Raw genomic sequence first — 17,273 nt, forward strand, 5'->3', positions numbered from 1 at the left:
TAAACAGTATATACAAAAGTGCCCCAAAAGTCTCCGTACACAGGGATAATGAGCACTTTATAGCAAAATGTCTTTCGAAACCTTTCATATTCACTTTATATTACATGCACTGATCTAAAATAGCATTTCAGAATGTTTCTGGCAAAGAAAGAACACACTGAAATCATTCCCGAGGCTGGATCAGGAAGCTGTCACGTGAAACGCATTCGAAGTGCAATTACGGCGCACCAGATGTGTTAACACAAGCTCATTATGAGTGACAGGGACGATGTTGTGTTCATAAAGAAATGTCAATTGTGCAGAAAATGTTTTGTAAGTAAAGTTTTGCTTATACAGGTACTCATTTGTCCATGTATATAAAAAAAAAACACTCATCGTTTTATACCATAGTAAAGTAATAATGTGTACCCAGCTTGAATCAGACTGAACTGGGACAACAGTACACTTTTTTCTGAGTTTATTCTAAAGAATATTTCCAAAGATACCAATACATCTATTAATAAGTACAATTTGATCTAAAGTTCAATAAAAAGTAAGTTTAAATTACATGTTTATGTGATATGAGGAAACTAATTAGATTTTAGACATGTAAGAGTCCTTTTAAGTCACTTTTTAATACTCTTAAAGTCAATTTATTACAGTTTCAAGTTTATTGTGAAGAATACCTTAAATCTATCATTATTACACAAACTACAATACTTATGCAATACTGTACTATACTAAGCTAAAGTATATTAAGGTTGTTAATAAATGCACTTTATTTAAAAGTAAACTAAACAGCAACTTAAAATAGAACAGATAGGTATGGTTGATCGATAACAAGATAGTTAGTGTATACTACACTATACAATAATACATTATACTACACTATAGAACACTATATTATATCACATTACACTATACTACACTCTCCTGCACTTTAGTACACTATACTATACTACACATTACACCATATTATACTCTCTTGTACAATAGTACATCATACTATACTATACTATACTATACTATACTATACTATACTATACTATACCATACTATGTTACATTACACTTTATTGTACTATATTATACTACACTATATTACATTACACTATATTATACTATACTACATTGCACTATATTATACCATACTACACCACACTATAGTACACTATACTATACTACACTACACATTGCACTATATTATACTCTCTTGTACAATAGTACACTATACTATACTATACTATGTTACATTACACTTTATTGTACTATATTATACTACACTATATTACATTGCACTATATTACACTATACCACATTACACTATATTATACTCTCTTGTACAATAGTACACTATACTACACTATACTATGTTACATTACACTTTATTGTACTATATTATACTACACTATATTACATTGCACTATATTATACTCTTGTACAATAGTACACTATACTATACTATACTATGTTACATTACACTTTATTGTACTATATTATACTACACTATATTACATTGCACTATATTACACTATACTACATTACACTATATTATACTCTCTTGTACAATAGTACACTATACTACACTATACTATGTTACATTACACTTTATTGTACTATATTATACTACACTATATTACATTGCACTATATTATACCATACTACACCACACTATAGTACACTATACTATACTACACATTACACTATATTATACTCTCTTGTACAATAGTACACTATACTATGTTACATTACACTTTATTGTACTATATTATACTACACTATACTACATTACACTATATTACACACACTATAGTACACTATACTATACTACACTACACTATATTATACTCTCTTGTACAATAGTACACTATACTATACTATTTTATATTACACTTTATTGTACTATATTATACTACACTATATTACATTGCACTACATTATACCATACTACACACACTATAGTACACTATACTATACTACACATTACACTATATTATACTCTCTTGTACAATAGTACACTATACTATACTGTACATTACACTTTATTGTACTATATTATACTATACTACGTTGCACTTTATAATACCATACTACACCACACTATAGAACACTATACTATACTAGATTACACTATAGTGCTATACTTATCTACACTAAATTATAAAAACTACACCATACTACATTATATATATTACATATATATTATATAGATTACATTATATGATACTATACTACGCTATAAACACTACATTTTACTATACTATGCTACATTATACAAACACTATACTATATTATACTACACTATAGAACACTATACTACACTATACCATATTGTACTGCACTACATTAGACCAATAACAGTACTTCATTATATAGTTATATTATAATACACTATACTTCACTACATTACACTGCATTACATTATAGACCATTGTATGTACTAAAGTACACTACACCATACTACACTATACAACATTATTCTACACTACACTGTGTTATAGTACACAACACTATAATATCCTACACTACAGAACATTATACAATACCATATTATATTACATCATATTGCACTACACACACTATACTATTAATTTAGTCATTTCTAAATATAATAAATGTAGTGTAGAATATTCCACTCTCATTTGTGTCCCATTTCAGTTCAACAGAACTATAAAACTAATACACATGGAATTTATGCTTTGAATTTATAAATTGTTTATAATAAATGGAAGATTTTGTTACTACACCACCCACAATACTGTACCAGACTATAATTATTAATATGTGTAAGTGAAAGTAAAAAAAGTTAAAAAAAAAAAAAGTTGTTGCAAATGATTATACTAGAATGAAATTTGTTTACATAAAAATAAATACAGTAATCGTATGTGCGCCTGAATTGATTTAATTAATTTTATACCTGGATATAACACTAATTTTAATAGTACTGTACATCTTAAACTTGGAACATAGTGGGATTTTGTTATGTACACTTTCAGACATCTATTATTTCCGTCTTTCCTTTCACGTATATATTAGTATACTTAAAATGAACTTCAAAAGCTGTGATATTTTCATTTGTTAACAGATTTCTGATCTTTTGATCTGTTGAGGATGTGATGCATTAAAACACTCACAGGTCAGAAGCATTACATTATCTCTGGTGAAGAAGATATACTGTGGATATACCTGGGTGTGCCACAAAAAACTGATTCAACCCAACAAAACTCCTGGATCGTGTGTGTGTGTGTGTGTGAGTGAGTGTTCTTTCTCACCATTCGGCCAGCCTCGTTGTTCTGCAGGTTCATGAGTGTGCGTGCGTGCTCTATCGAGCCCTTGGCGTAGTTCTTCTCTCTCTCCCGGGCATCCACAAACTCCCGAGCAAAGCGGTATCCGTAGTTGATGTTGTCCCCACAGCCGCCCCACAGCCAGTCTCTCGGCAGGTCCCGGGGTCGAGCGGCTCGGCTGCAGCCGCACGTCGAGAGCTCTCCTTCCCTGCAAGCTCGGCTCACCGCGTTCACCACACCGGCTGCGCTGATGGCGTATGTGAACGCTGTTTCCCTGCTGCCTGGAGAGAAAAAAACAACACAACACATAGACGGGTCAGAGGAATGGCAATGACAAAGGAATTATCTACATTTTAATTGCTACCACTTTGTCTGACAATAAGGGGTTTAAAAAGCGTGTCCTTTTATGTGACATTAAAGACCTGAAATGGCTAGGAAGTGTTTTGACAAGAAGAAAGAAAACGGGTATCTTTTTAACTAACATACAGTACCAAAAAAAGCGGAGACAGAAAAGTTGGACTTTTGGTCTAGACGTTAGGGTTTGTTGAGAACTTGTACATTCAAGTTACACAAATGAAGTCATAAAAAAAAAAATCACGGAACAGTGAGAGCCACCCTTAACCCTAACCTTAAAACGTGTACCTTATTATATGACCTGATGCGCACCATTTGTAAAAAGTATTTGCCCCTCAGCAGTAAAGTAAACCGCATTGTTTCTTAAGAATATTTACACCATAACCTGTTGAGACTCGTATAAATGCCTATATAAGGATCGTTCCTTTAATAATTTAACCTTAGACTTTATAAACTTAGGTTTGTTTTAACGAATAATGATTTTGACCTTATTAATAAACAAACACTCATGTTTACAGCCATGGCACAAAGTTTTACTCGGATTTATGGAAGCAATCTGTTTCTGAACAAAGTCAGCTTAGAATTTACGAACGTAAGCGATGTACGAACCTGCGAGCGACAGAACCAAGAACTGAACAGAAAGCAGAAAATACCATAATGTAATTACGCCGTTGCATGCGTCCTGCGAGTGAGATATGGCCAGCACTAATTAAGCCTTTGAGTGATTCGATTCTTGAAGTGTGTTACAGACGGACCACAAGTTTTTTTTTTTTTTTATGCGAATTCTGTGGTTCATCAAAGCAGCCACAATCTCGGGCTGCTCGCGGCACACAGTAAAACATTTTAGTGGTATGTTACAGGCTTCGTTTTTCATACTGGAGCTTCTGTGATATCGGGCAAAATCAAAGTGAAGATTAAAACACGGTGCAGACGCAATGTGCAGCCCTGCTTCATAACAGGCACGACAACCAGGCGTATGGGTTTCCTGCTACAAAGCTTCATATAAACCCGTCCTGGAATAATGTCACATCTGTTATACATGTGTTACCTGACATTTGTTCCTGTTGTATCAGGCATCTGGGATGCAGATTTCAAATAAGTTAATAACACATGCCAGACTGGAGTGTGCTTTTTTTAAAAAGCCATGTCTTTTTTTTTTGAGCTTGTAGGATTCAAGCTTTGAATCTCTCAGTCCCATACTGTAGCATGGTCAGTGTATGATGCTGCAACTGATTAATTTCAATTCAGGTAATGATTTTAACAACAGACATAGTCACAAGGCAGACTTACATACATAACTCAGATTTCGATATTAGATTTCAGACCTTTTTGAAATCAGATGTAACAGAGGAAAAAAAAACTTTCCGAGATGACAAAGTGAAAACTTTATATATATATATATATATATTTATATATACTGTATATAAATTTGCACGACAGTGGATAGTTAAATCGTTACTTTATACAGATGTAGAAAAGTAAAGTCAAAAATGAGTTGAAAGCAGACAGTTAATCAAAGTGCTGCATGTGGGACAATTTTGTTTATTAATAATATGATGTACTATTTTATAGAGTAAATGCAAATGAGTACTTTATCACAGTTCTATGGGGAAAAAAACGTTCCTCTTATTTCTGCAGATGGCAACATATGCATTATAAAGATAAAAAATATTAGTTTCCTTTGGAGCACCAACACCAAACTGAACCCTGGAAAGTTTTCCCACTGATCTCTATAGGACGAGATCAAAGAGCATTTGGCTTAAAACAATGTTTAGTAGATATTTCCCTGTGCATTCTGGTATTATTTATCTATTGAAGATATTTAATACAGACCAAAACATTTAAAAATCTTATAACTCTATGTCCTGTTAAATTCTTCTAAGGATTGTATTCAACATTTAAATTCTTGATTCTTAAATTTCTCCTGGAGGTGTTTTTTTTTCTTTTTGGTTTCAAAGTCAAACACAATTTGTGCAAAATTCTTGGATTTAAAGCATATAAAGGTTTCCTTTTTTTATTACAGATTTATAAAAAAAAAAAAAGTTGTCTCATGCTCAATCTCTTGCTTAAAATAAATAAGATTTATTCAGTTTATTGATTAAATACTTACAACGTTCACTGAGTGAAGACTTTTAAATGCTATAGATTTTATATGTTATTTACGCTATTCCTTTCCTTTTGCTTTCCAGGATTTTCAGATTTATGTTTCCCAGCTTGTGTACTGTTGTTCTAAAAAAATAGCAAAACCCTTTTGAAGCAGTCCATTCTGCAGTCATCTTTTACATACGCCCATGTCCACTTGCTCCATGTGCATTAAAAATAGATGAATGTATTTTTTTCTCTGCTTGCTCACAAGCAATTCCCACTTTTTTTTTTTTTTTTTATTTAAGCACAGTTTTCCCTCTACATTATTTCCATCCTGTCTAATTGTCCAGTACATACACCTGACATTATTTTCCTGACTTCCCACGTGGGTGTGATAAATCAAATCATCCCTATGGCAAAAACAATATATATAGGATATATAAAAATGGGGGGAACATTTTTTTTTTTTTTTAAGAAAAGGGGGAAAAACGGGTGTATGTCCTGCATTCCTCGGATGCGCCTCCACGACGCAGAGAGACGTTTTATTGGCCCTTGGTGAAGGACTTCAAATAGAGTCCCGGATCTGCCGACCCCGTGTCAGCGCGTAATTGCATTTCAAAAGCGGCGCTTCACAATGGCGCGACTAGCACCTCCATATAAACCTGGCGAGCGCCTGCGAATAACCCCTCGGAAAAAAGGGGGAGGGGGAAGAGGAAAGGACGGAGGGAGGGAGGGAGGGAGGGAGTGGATGGGGGTTCTGAGGTTCTCAGAGAGTGGGTTTCTTACACCTCGTTTCATTGCTGAGCGGAACTAACACTCGATTGTTGCTGCAAGGGAAGTCGACCTTTTATATGCGCGCGCGCTTGTGCGTATTGGTGCCGACGCGCATCACGCATCGGACATGAATGTCAAAAAAACTAACAAACAAACAAAACCTACCTATGTGCATGACGCGTCCGAATACGGATGTGTTGTCCACCGTGCTGCAGTTCCACCTCCTCTGTCTGAACTGGTACTGGCACTCCTTGATGCCCGTCTTTGCGCCCTCGCCGATGTACACCATGTGGTCCTGGTAGAGCTGGCACAGCTTCTTCTGGCCCGGAGACAGACCCGAGAGCTGGCTGCAAAGAGGCTGTGCGCCTATGATGTACATCTCGGGTCTCTGGATAGGGTTCATGGCCAAAGACCTGCGCAAATAGAGGGGCAGCTTAGAAAAATCACAGTGCGTCATGTGCATGCCATCAAGTCTCAAACTCTTAGATTTTTTTTTAGATACAGTTAAATTCTACCTGGAAAGGGAACAAAAAAGTGCAATATTTGCACAATCCTACACCTGATTGTAGCTCCAAAACAAGCACACATATTGAATCGATTTCTTTTTTTTTTTTTTCATGTCTCAACATGAGGATCTTTTATCTGATCAAAGTGAACAATGGTATTAATTTGTACCCAGAAGCGCAGAGTGTCCCCTAATTCCCCCCTCACGCCATGCTGCTCTACTTATTTACAAACAGCCCGACCATTTGGAGCTGAAGGTAAATATTGTTGTTTAAGCCTCCACATTTGTTCTTGGCTCGCAGCATGCCGCTTGATCTCAAACATGTCACCCTCCAGCTAGATCCTTGTGCATATCACCACACACACACGCACACACACGCATTAGCTCCTAATCTCTCCAGGTTATTCCGTCGACATGAGCGCGCACTTACCACCATGAGTTGGCCTGCACCAGGAGGTGAGAGTTACAGGCGAGCAGTGTGAGTGCCAGCAGTAGGTGGACTCCTGCCGAGGCGCTGTGCGTCTGCCTCATTCCGACACCCATCTCTCCTCTGTGCGCTCTGCGTCCCTGGACACGGAGACTCCTCTGAATGGACACACACACACACACGCAGCACTAAAGATCCCGGGACTTATAGAGAGCGCAAAGCGCGCAGGACACAAGAAATCATCAGCATCACCATCTTCATCATCATCACCCGTGTGTGTGTGTGTGTGTGTCAGATCACTACAACTCCACTGGAACTCAACTAGAAGTCAGATGGAAGGTGGTGCCGCATTCCATGTAAACAAAAAAACAAACAAAAAAATCCAATTCTGGAATAAAGTGCCAAAGAGTGCTGGTTTAAACGCAGAAGCGCATGGTGTGTGTGTGTAAGTCCAGCTCGTGTCCCTGTCTCTCACTCCCGACGCACTTCCACTAAACACTCCTCTGAACCCAGAACTCTCCCTCACTTCACTGCTCTGTCTCCCCCTCCCTCGTGCCCTCTCCATCCTCTCTTCTGGGGCTACAGCAGGCTGAAGGAGGGGCTGAGGGGCAGAGGAAGGATTCAGCGGACCTGATAGAGACACAGAGACACCACGAGAGGGCAGCACATGAAGCAGCCTGAGATTCAATGTCAGGGGCCGTGTTGCCAGATCCGCAGGTTTACCACTTATCTATCTATCTATCTATCTATCTATCTATCTATCTATCTATCTGCCTGTCCATCAATATATCTATCTATGTATCTATGTATCTATCCATCAATATATTTATCTATTTATCTATCTATCTGCCTGTCTATCTATCTATCTGCCTGTCTATCTATCTATCTAAATTTCTATCTATCTATCTATCTATCTATCTATCTATCTATCTATCTATCTATCTATCTGCCTTTCCATCAATATATCTATCTATGTATCTATCTATCTATCTATCCATCAATATATTTATCTATCGATCTGCCTGTCTATCTATCTATCTGTCTATATATCTATCTGTCTACATATCTATCTATCTATCTATCTATCTATCTTTTATCTATCTGCCTGTCTATCTATCTATCTATCTATCTGTCTAAATTTCTATCTATCTATCTATCTATCTATCTATCTATCTATCTATCTGCCTGTCCATCAATATATTTATCTATTTATCTATCTATCTGCCTGTCTATATATCTATCTGTCTACATATCTATCTATCTATCTATCTACATATCTATCCATCAATATATCTATCTATTTATCTATCTGCCTGTCTATTCATCTATCTATCTATCTATCTATCTATCTATCTATCTATCTATCTACTGTATCTATCTATCTATCTATTCATCTATTCATCAATACATCTATTTATCTATATATCTGCCTGTCTATCTATCTATCTGTCTATCTATCTATTCATCTATACATCTATTTGTCTATATATCTGCCTGTCTATCTATCTATCTATCTATCTATCTATCTATCTATCTATCTATCTATTCATCAATACATCTATTTATCTATATATCTGCCTGTCTATCTATCTATCTGTCTAAATTTCTAACTATCTATCTGCCTGTCCATCAGTATATCTATCTATCTATCTATCTATCTATCTATCTATCTATCTATCTATCTATCTATCTATCTATCTATCTATCTATCTGCCTGTCCATCTATCTATCTGCCTGTCCATCTATCTATCTGCCTGTCCATCTATCTATCTATCTATCTATCTATCTATCTATCTATCTATCTATCTATCTATCTATCTGCCTGTCCATCTATCTATCTATCTATCTATCTATCTATCTATCTATCTATCTGCCTGTCCATCTATCTATCTATCTATCTATCTATCTATCTATCTATCTATCTATCTATCTATCTATCTATCTGCCTGTCTATCTATCTATCTATCACTATTCAGCTGTATCGCTCTCTCTCTTGTTATATACACTGTACATATACACACACAATTTCCCATTTGCCTCTATCTCTCTGTCTGTCTGACTGACTATCTATTTACACATAAACTGATAATAAAATGTATTAAAATAGGGTTGATGTTTCCTTACAGGGAAAATCACATGAGTTATATGTGATGATGTGAAAAAGACAAACATTCCGTCAACATGTAAAAAAATGAACATGTTAAAATAAACACATGCCCATGTGTGAGAGAATCTGATGTTAAATATAAAACTGTGTGCACTACATGGAAAGTACAATTGGTTTGAGAAATCGCAGCATAACATGTGAAGTGCATAAAAAAAAACAAATGTGTAAAATGTGACGTGACAATTGTGCATACCCAAAACAATCATCAATATACTCGTTTGCTCCTTTGCATACTTATTATTTGTGTCTAAGAAGACTTTACATTTTTTGTGAAAGAATAATTTAGAAACCATATTAAAACCCCAGGCCCTCACAGACTATCACAACTTTTCATTATAAGCCAGTAACAGGAATATGCTTTGATAAGATGAATTATTAAACAACACCACAGAAGTTTTCAGGGGTCAGTTGCGTTTAGTTATCTGACATTATGCAATATTAGACTCTTGTAAACAGTGCTCCGTTATTAGACTGGGAGTATCTTCGCCTGTTTTGAGGAAGAACAGCCTCCTGAGGAATGTCAGTCAGAGCCCAGATAGAATGGGAAGGGCTGTATAATGGAGGGCATCCGGCATAAAACCTGTGCCAAATCAAATATGTGCATGAGACGATCGCTACGCCAACACCTAATGAAAATGCCAAAAGAGGAAGAACAATGATCAGAATCAGAATCGGCAAGTATGTTAATACACACAAGGAATTTGATTCTGGCTGTTTGTGGCTTTTGAAGTACAGACGAATATAAAACAATGTATGCTTGTTATAGACAAGACACTATACGCAGTAAGTACACAATATTCAATAACTGTATAGATTGGAAATAAAGATGGAAAAAAACAAAAAACAAATGAGAGACTTATGTAAAGAATGTGACTAAACTGTAACCTTATTGTCACTGCATGGTCATGGACTAATTTATCAGTTTTTCTTTAGACAGAGTTGTTTAATGCTCTGTTTAGTTTTAAAGCTGTGTGTAGGGTTGGGAGTACTCTAGTACATTTTGGAACCTTTTTCTTTTTGCGTGTGTTGGGGGAAGATCTGGCAACCCTGGATTAGACGTTGATGGAAATTAAAAAGCAGACTAAAGTGAAGAAAAAGAGTTCATGGTGATAACACCGAAACATTTGTGTTAGTCGACACATTGGAATGCTAATTTCTCATTTTCCTTGAATTCTCTCAAAACAAAAAAGTCACAAGGCCTTGACCGAATGAGGGAGACAGAGAAAGAGAGAGAGAGAGAGAGAGAGAGAGAGAGAGAGAGAATAAAGGAGTTAACGGCTTGGAAAAAAGTAATTTCCATCCAAGTTCACATGCGTAAAATCCCCCTTTCAGCCTGCTTCACTTTATCGCCATAAAGCTGAACAAGGGAGGGGACAAAATCCAAGAAATCCCAATTTTAAATAAAGGCATAAAGGCGTGCATACATTTCATCTTTGTCAAGTTTGACCCCTGCTGCCTTTATAAATCTCTCAGCACAGAAAGGGGACACACCATCACACTGCGGAGACTCTGTATGGAAAAATCGTGGAGGTAAAATAATAATAATAATAAACATGTTGGACAGGATAAGAAGTTGTCGCACCGCATCACGTGACTTCAATCTCCTAAATGGAAAAAACAAACAAACCTGGGTGTGTAGCCTACACGCGACACCTCAACCCAGAATACGCACGTGACTCTGGTGCAGAATTCACGCAGAAGTACAACCGAATAAAGGATTAAAAAGAGCTTGCGCACAGCGTCACGTGACACCACGGGACAGTATTACTGAACCCCGCCCACCGCCGCGCGCGAGGTGAGAGGAGAAACGACTCCAGTGTGGTTTTATAGCGTCAATCAGCGCCAGGCTGAAGAGGGGTTTATCTCAGGAGACCCCCCCCCCCACCCCCGAAACAAACTCATTTAAGTGCACTGCTATAGACCTGGGTCGGAATCGGTGTGTGTGTGAGCGTGTGTGAGCGTGTGTGAGAGACGCCACCCGATTTCCGAGCGGTCTGTGCATGATAAAGCGGCCTCTCCGAAGCCTTTCATCTGTCCTCGTGCTCGGCACACACACACACACACACACACAGAGTCATCACCTTCACACACCCAGCCCACCCAGCCATTCCCTTTTCCACTGGGGATTTGATTCGATTTATTTTCCTGAACCAGATTTGAGCACCTTGTCTACATTTTATTATATTAATTAAAAATATCACTTTGCACCTCAAGGGTTCGGGTTCGATTCCCACCTCGGGGTCTGTGTGCATGGAGTTTGCATGTACTATCCGTGCTTGGGGTACTCCGGTTTCCTCCAAAAGTCCAAAGACATGCATAAACTGGTGTTCCCAAATTGCCCGTAGTGTGTGAATGAGCGTATAAGTGTGTGTGTGTGTGTGTGCCTTGTGGAATAACCCTGTATACAGGATAAAGTGGTATAGTCGATGAGTGAGTGAGTAATTGATCTAAAAAGAATCTGAACCAACTAGCTACCCAGTCCACATGTTGTCCAGGACAACTAGGTCAGGAAGATTTATTTATTTTTTTAAATCTATTAATTGATTTACCTTCAGTAAGATTTTTATTTTTGTTTCAGGATTCTGGAGAATCTACGCATGCGCACACATTTACATCCTTTTTAAACAACCTAGGGCCACTTCAGCACAGTCAGTTCTTCTACTGGCATATTCTTTGGCAGTAAAAGGGGACCTCAGAACGTGCGAGTCTCCACAGATGAACCCACGATCAGGACAGAACCCGAGATCTTGGAGCAATCCTGCTCAGCACACTACCGTGTCGCACTCAAATATGGAATTTAAATATCGATAATTCATTTGACCATGTTTTACCCTCTTTACCTGCATTCCTCGTGAGCAGCACGGTGGGCCTCGAACTTTCATGGTCCGGGTTCGATTTCCGCCTCAGGTCTGAGTGTGTGTGTGGAGTTTGTGTGTGTGTGGAGTTTGCATGTTCTCCCCGTGCTTGATTGGGTTTCCTCCCACAGTCCAAAAACATGCAGATTAGTCTAAGTGGTGTTCCCAAAATTCCTGTGAGCGCGTAAGTGTGTTTATGTGTCCAGGGTGTACCCTGCCTCATGTCCTAAGTCTCCTGGGATAGGCTTCAGGCCCCACTCTGTATACAGGATAAAGCAGAATAAACGATGAATGATTGAGTTTTCCATTTTTTTTTAACATATTAGTGTCAATGATAGGGATAGGACAGGGTTCGTCCATGTGTCATCGGCACATCGGTCGAGTCCCCACCATGGAGATATACTGTATCAGTATCATTCCTGCGTCAGTTACTAATGGGGGCGGGTAGAAGGGTAAAGGCCAGGTAAAGGACCTCGCTTAAGGGTCCAACAGTGGTTGTGTTGGGCTTGAACCGGGGACCTCCTGATCAACACCTAAACACCTTAACCATCAGGTGTTAATGACGGACTAACAAATACTCATCGTACAGCAGTATCACAGAATACAGTGCGTTAACTTCCTCATGTCAATACAGCTGCTCCTGATTCACTCACTCTTAGAACGACCACACACACACACACACACACACACACACACTGGTCAGTGGCGGTCCTTTAGTGAAAGTCCCTCTTCCATTAACTGACACACGCACTGTATGTTCTGGATAACTTTAATTTTCTAATGAGGACGCCCTCTTGTGGACGTAAGCATTCTATTTGTAGTCTGTTATGTAACACCAACTTTCTAACTTACCAGCACAACTTAATTCATTTCAACTTTGTTTCCTTGGATGGCCACAAGGGGGCTGACTTCAGCCAAAAATCCAGAGTCCATCCCACCACAGTCTCCTGGGGTTTATGCAATAGCAATGCAACCAGAGGCAACGTCTCAGGAACACAAGAGGGAACGCTGTGCTGAAGGATATTCGAGATGAAAATGAAACAAGCGTAGCGTAAAAGCCCGGAACACACACACACACACACACACACAGAATCCACACATCCACGAACAGAAAATGAATTAATGCTTCATCCTTTATTGGATGAACTTCAGTGATCTATGGGTGGGCACCTGATTCCAGATTTTACTGTAAAATGCGGAGCTTGCACAACCCCGGGCCGGTCCTCTGAGGTTTCCTGTTTCGAGCAGTGGCACGGCGTGACATGGTGACCTGGCACATTCTCTCGAGAGGCACATTGCCAAAATGTATGCACAGGCACTGAAACACGCTCAGATTTTCCAGTCACCTACCTCATTTAAAAGTAGTTGGGTTTATATGTGTGTGTGTGTGGGTGGGTGTGAGGGTTTGTGTGTGTGTTCATTTTTTCCATATGCTTTCTATCTTAAGATGCCTCTGTATTACACAGGTGTGCGTTTCAGTGTGACCTTATAATGGTTTACATCACGCAATCCGAATGTCACTTTAAAAAAATTTTTTTTTATCGATGATGCTTGATGTCCTCGGTTCATAGACACATCATGCTTTACATCATTTATCGCTTTTTAGTCTTGCATTTAGTTTTTTTTTTTTTAAAGGAAGATGTTTTTAAAATTGAAACCAGATTCAGCTTTATGACTTGCAGATTTTATACAGAGTCTAGATCTATAACCACCTGCGATTTTTAATATTCCTTTACAACCTCTGATTTACATCGTACACTTCATTAGACGTGCTGTTGTTGTTGTTTTGGTCTTCTGATCCGGAAATGAGCTGTGCCATCCGAGCTGGGTCAGATCTGCTCAGTCCTGGTGGTTTCTGTAAATAGTTAAGACTTAAAGCATATGTAGTTCTAACACAGGAAGTGGTTTGGCTTCAGAGGAAGAGGAAGGGTTGCCGGCGCTGGTGTTGTAATTCTACTTACTTCACAGCCACCTTAAAAATGATAAAATGCTCCTTCAAGAGGACATGCGTTCTTTTTTATTTTTTTATTTTTTTACTTTGTTGATGTGGTCGTCTGCAAAATTATGAGCTGATAAAAATGTAGGCTCTAAGATTCTGTAACTTTAGTTTAACTTTAGTTGAATACATTTTTTTGATTTATGGTATTTATTATGCTGATGCCGTGCAGTACGCTGTTGCGTTATTTATTTATTTAAAGAACAACTGAGTAGTCTTACAGTAAGATTTGGTTATCATTTACAGCACTATATTATTTTATCTATATCTTTACAACATTTACTCACTTAAGTAATAAATAATACATTTTACCTCTACCGAAATATGGTATTGCTTAATATTAGCATATAGGTGAGTTATGTTTTAACAGGGGGGTCAAACACTTTTTCACACAGGGCTATGTAACTGTGCATTTTGTTTCCCCTTAATAATAAAAGCCTTCATTTAAAAACTGCGTGATGTGTTTACTTGTGTTATCTTTTGACTAATTTGTTTGATGATCTGAAACATTAAAGTTGGACAAAATTGTAAGAGGACAGAACTTTAAAGTGTCTTCAAGGACAACCAAAAGACACTTATGAGTGATCATTTTGTAAGAGTCTACTCTGGGATCAGACATCATGTCATTAGAATCATATGAATCCCCACCCACGACATTTCTGACTCATGGCGTTTGCAAAAAAAAGAAAAAAGAAAAAAGATGTGCAAATATTCCACAATCAAGTCATAAAACATTCTTGAGTCATTTCTCGAATACAGAGTCCAAAGTTTAGACATCCTGTGAAGTTGATGTTTGATCGATTTCATTCTTCACAGAAAAGCGTCTACGATGAGTCCGGGCACTAAGATTTTGCCCATGATTTAACTTGTAGAACCAGGTTAAAAAGTTCTTGAGTTCTTGTTACAGAGACACGTCTAATGGAGATCCGCAGAACTAAAGCGAGGCTTCTTCGGCCTTCATTCAATCTTCTGGAACATAAACCGCTGGTTCCTGATCCTGTTCCGGGAGAACTTCCTGCCTTGTGCACTTCGGTGTTTTCCTGCTCTGACACACAAAAAGAGTAAATTACCAGCTCTTCCTGAGTGGACGAGGGTGTTTTAGGGCTTGGGAAGTCCTGAAAGGGGCAGGACGCGGGGTTCTCCAGGACCAGTGTCAAGAACCTGTCGGGCGAATGACTACATTCAGTTCTTAGATGTTAAATGTTGGATCAAATTTGAAGTGAATTTCTGTGTGTGTGTTCAGGCTCAAGAACAGAGCCTGTGTGTGTGTGTGTGTCTCTCTCTCACACTTTTAAAGGCTAGAAGGAGAGTCTGCGCGGGAGAGAACTCAAAGCAATGCTCAAAGCAAAGAAGACTTTCCCTGAAGCGGAAGTCTCGACGTGCATCAAACAACTGTTTGACTGATGTAACGAAGACAATCTGCCACACCGCCTCTCTCATCCACGGCGCCGGGTATAAAAAATGTACAACGCTGTCAAACGGCAATTAACGCGCCACACATTTCAGAACGCGGTGTCTGTACGGTGCTGCAGGGGAAAGTCTTGAACGTCGCACCGTCGTCCCCGTCCCAGGGTGCAGCGCCCGAGAGGCCGGAGACGGAAAGGAGGTAGATCCGGGGTGGTAACTCATCCAGCTGTGCGTCCCAGCATGCTTTGCGGGCGGGTGCCGGGAGATCAATGGCGAGGCAGCTCTGACAGATCCGTGTGCTGAGGTGTCAGAGCAAGCAGCCTGCTGTATATCATTACCGCGGCGTCTCGGCTGCATGCTGCCTGTGACTAAACCAGATAGAAGGGAGCCTGGTAAATCAAAGACATGTGGGCTTACACACACACACACAGACCTCTATCGTTATCTCTCTTCGTCGTCATGTCCAGAATTCGCTTCCCGATGTTGATTACTTCCACTGACACATCCATCCTTCTCAAAATGCCATCATTCTCTCCATCTACCCTGTGACCTCTTCACATCCTGTTTCACTTCCTCTGTTGCCTTTCACCTCTCTCTCTCTCTCTGGCAACGGATGACTCATTTGAGAGAAGCATTGAGCTTGTGGCGTCTCTTTCTCTCTCGATCTTTTCCTCTCTTTCCCGCCCTCCCAACCCATATGGCTTTCAGCACCGACTGCTCAGGAAACCAGACGTAGGCCAAACTGGCCGCACATCACTCACTCTCTCCATTTGCCGACGCACCCAGGACGCTCTTCCTCCCTCCCTCCCTCTCTCTCTTACACCCCCCCTCCTCCCCCTCTCACACACACACTCTCTCCCCCTCCTTCCTTCCTCCAGTCTCTCAATTTGTTCTCAGTAAGAAGTCTGATAGGGCACATTGTAGTGCAGAGAAGCAGCGGGGGAGGCCACTGTAAAAGCGTCTCGGCTGCTTAGAGCTACTTTATTCTCTAATAAATCCATCCATCGTCACTGGCGTGGAGGGAAGCGGAGCGACGGAGAGCCTGTGTACGCCGTTACACCGGGCTGGGTCGTTGAGCTCTCTCGCTCGATCTGGCACGCAGCGTGATGGTGGTGGGTTGCCTGAGTAGTGAACGCATGTTAGTGATTTGTAAACCCCTCCGAATGACAGCCGTGCGTGGAGATGCGCCGCTGGAGGTGGTGTTATAATCCCAGGCAAGGCAGCACACAGTAATATAGAATATACAATCTGACCATTAACCTTCTCCCTCTCGGAATATATTACAAGTGAGAGCAACAGAAACCCTTAAGGCAATAAAAAAAGGCAAAGAGTGGGCGAGCATGTTATTACACAACAGTCGTAGCTGAGCGCAGTCGAATTCTTGTTTCTGTTTGGTCAGAAACTGTTGATTCATTGTCTAAACCGGGCAGGAAATCAGCTC

At 39.3% G+C, this 17,273-nt stretch overlaps 1 protein-coding gene across 2 annotated transcripts in view; it reads right to left on the bottom strand.

The window, feature by feature from the left end:
* Positions 1 to 17,273, bottom strand: part of wnt5b (wingless-type MMTV integration site family, member 5b) — a 127,359-nt gene that overhangs the window by 9,502 nt on the left and 100,584 nt on the right. The window contains exons 1-4 of one of the 2 annotated variants that reach the window (XM_053508383.1): positions 7,730 to 8,056; positions 7,411 to 7,565; positions 6,641 to 6,888; positions 3,251 to 3,543 (exon numbers count right to left, since the gene is read on the bottom strand). In XM_053508383.1, coding sequence (XP_053364358.1) covers positions 3,251 to 3,543; positions 6,641 to 6,888; positions 7,411 to 7,523 — 654 coding nt within the window. In that variant the 5' untranslated portion in view covers positions 7,524 to 7,565; positions 7,730 to 8,056. Of the gene's footprint in view, positions 1 to 3,250; positions 3,544 to 6,640; positions 6,889 to 7,410; positions 7,566 to 7,729; positions 8,057 to 17,273 lie in introns of those variants that run through there. The other variant, XM_053508382.1, reaches the window with a different exon arrangement.

The sequence above is a fragment of the Clarias gariepinus genome, chromosome 12 (genome assembly GCF_024256425.1).
Source record: "Clarias gariepinus isolate MV-2021 ecotype Netherlands chromosome 12, CGAR_prim_01v2, whole genome shotgun sequence".
NCBI lineage: Eukaryota > Metazoa > Chordata > Actinopteri > Siluriformes > Clariidae > Clarias > Clarias gariepinus.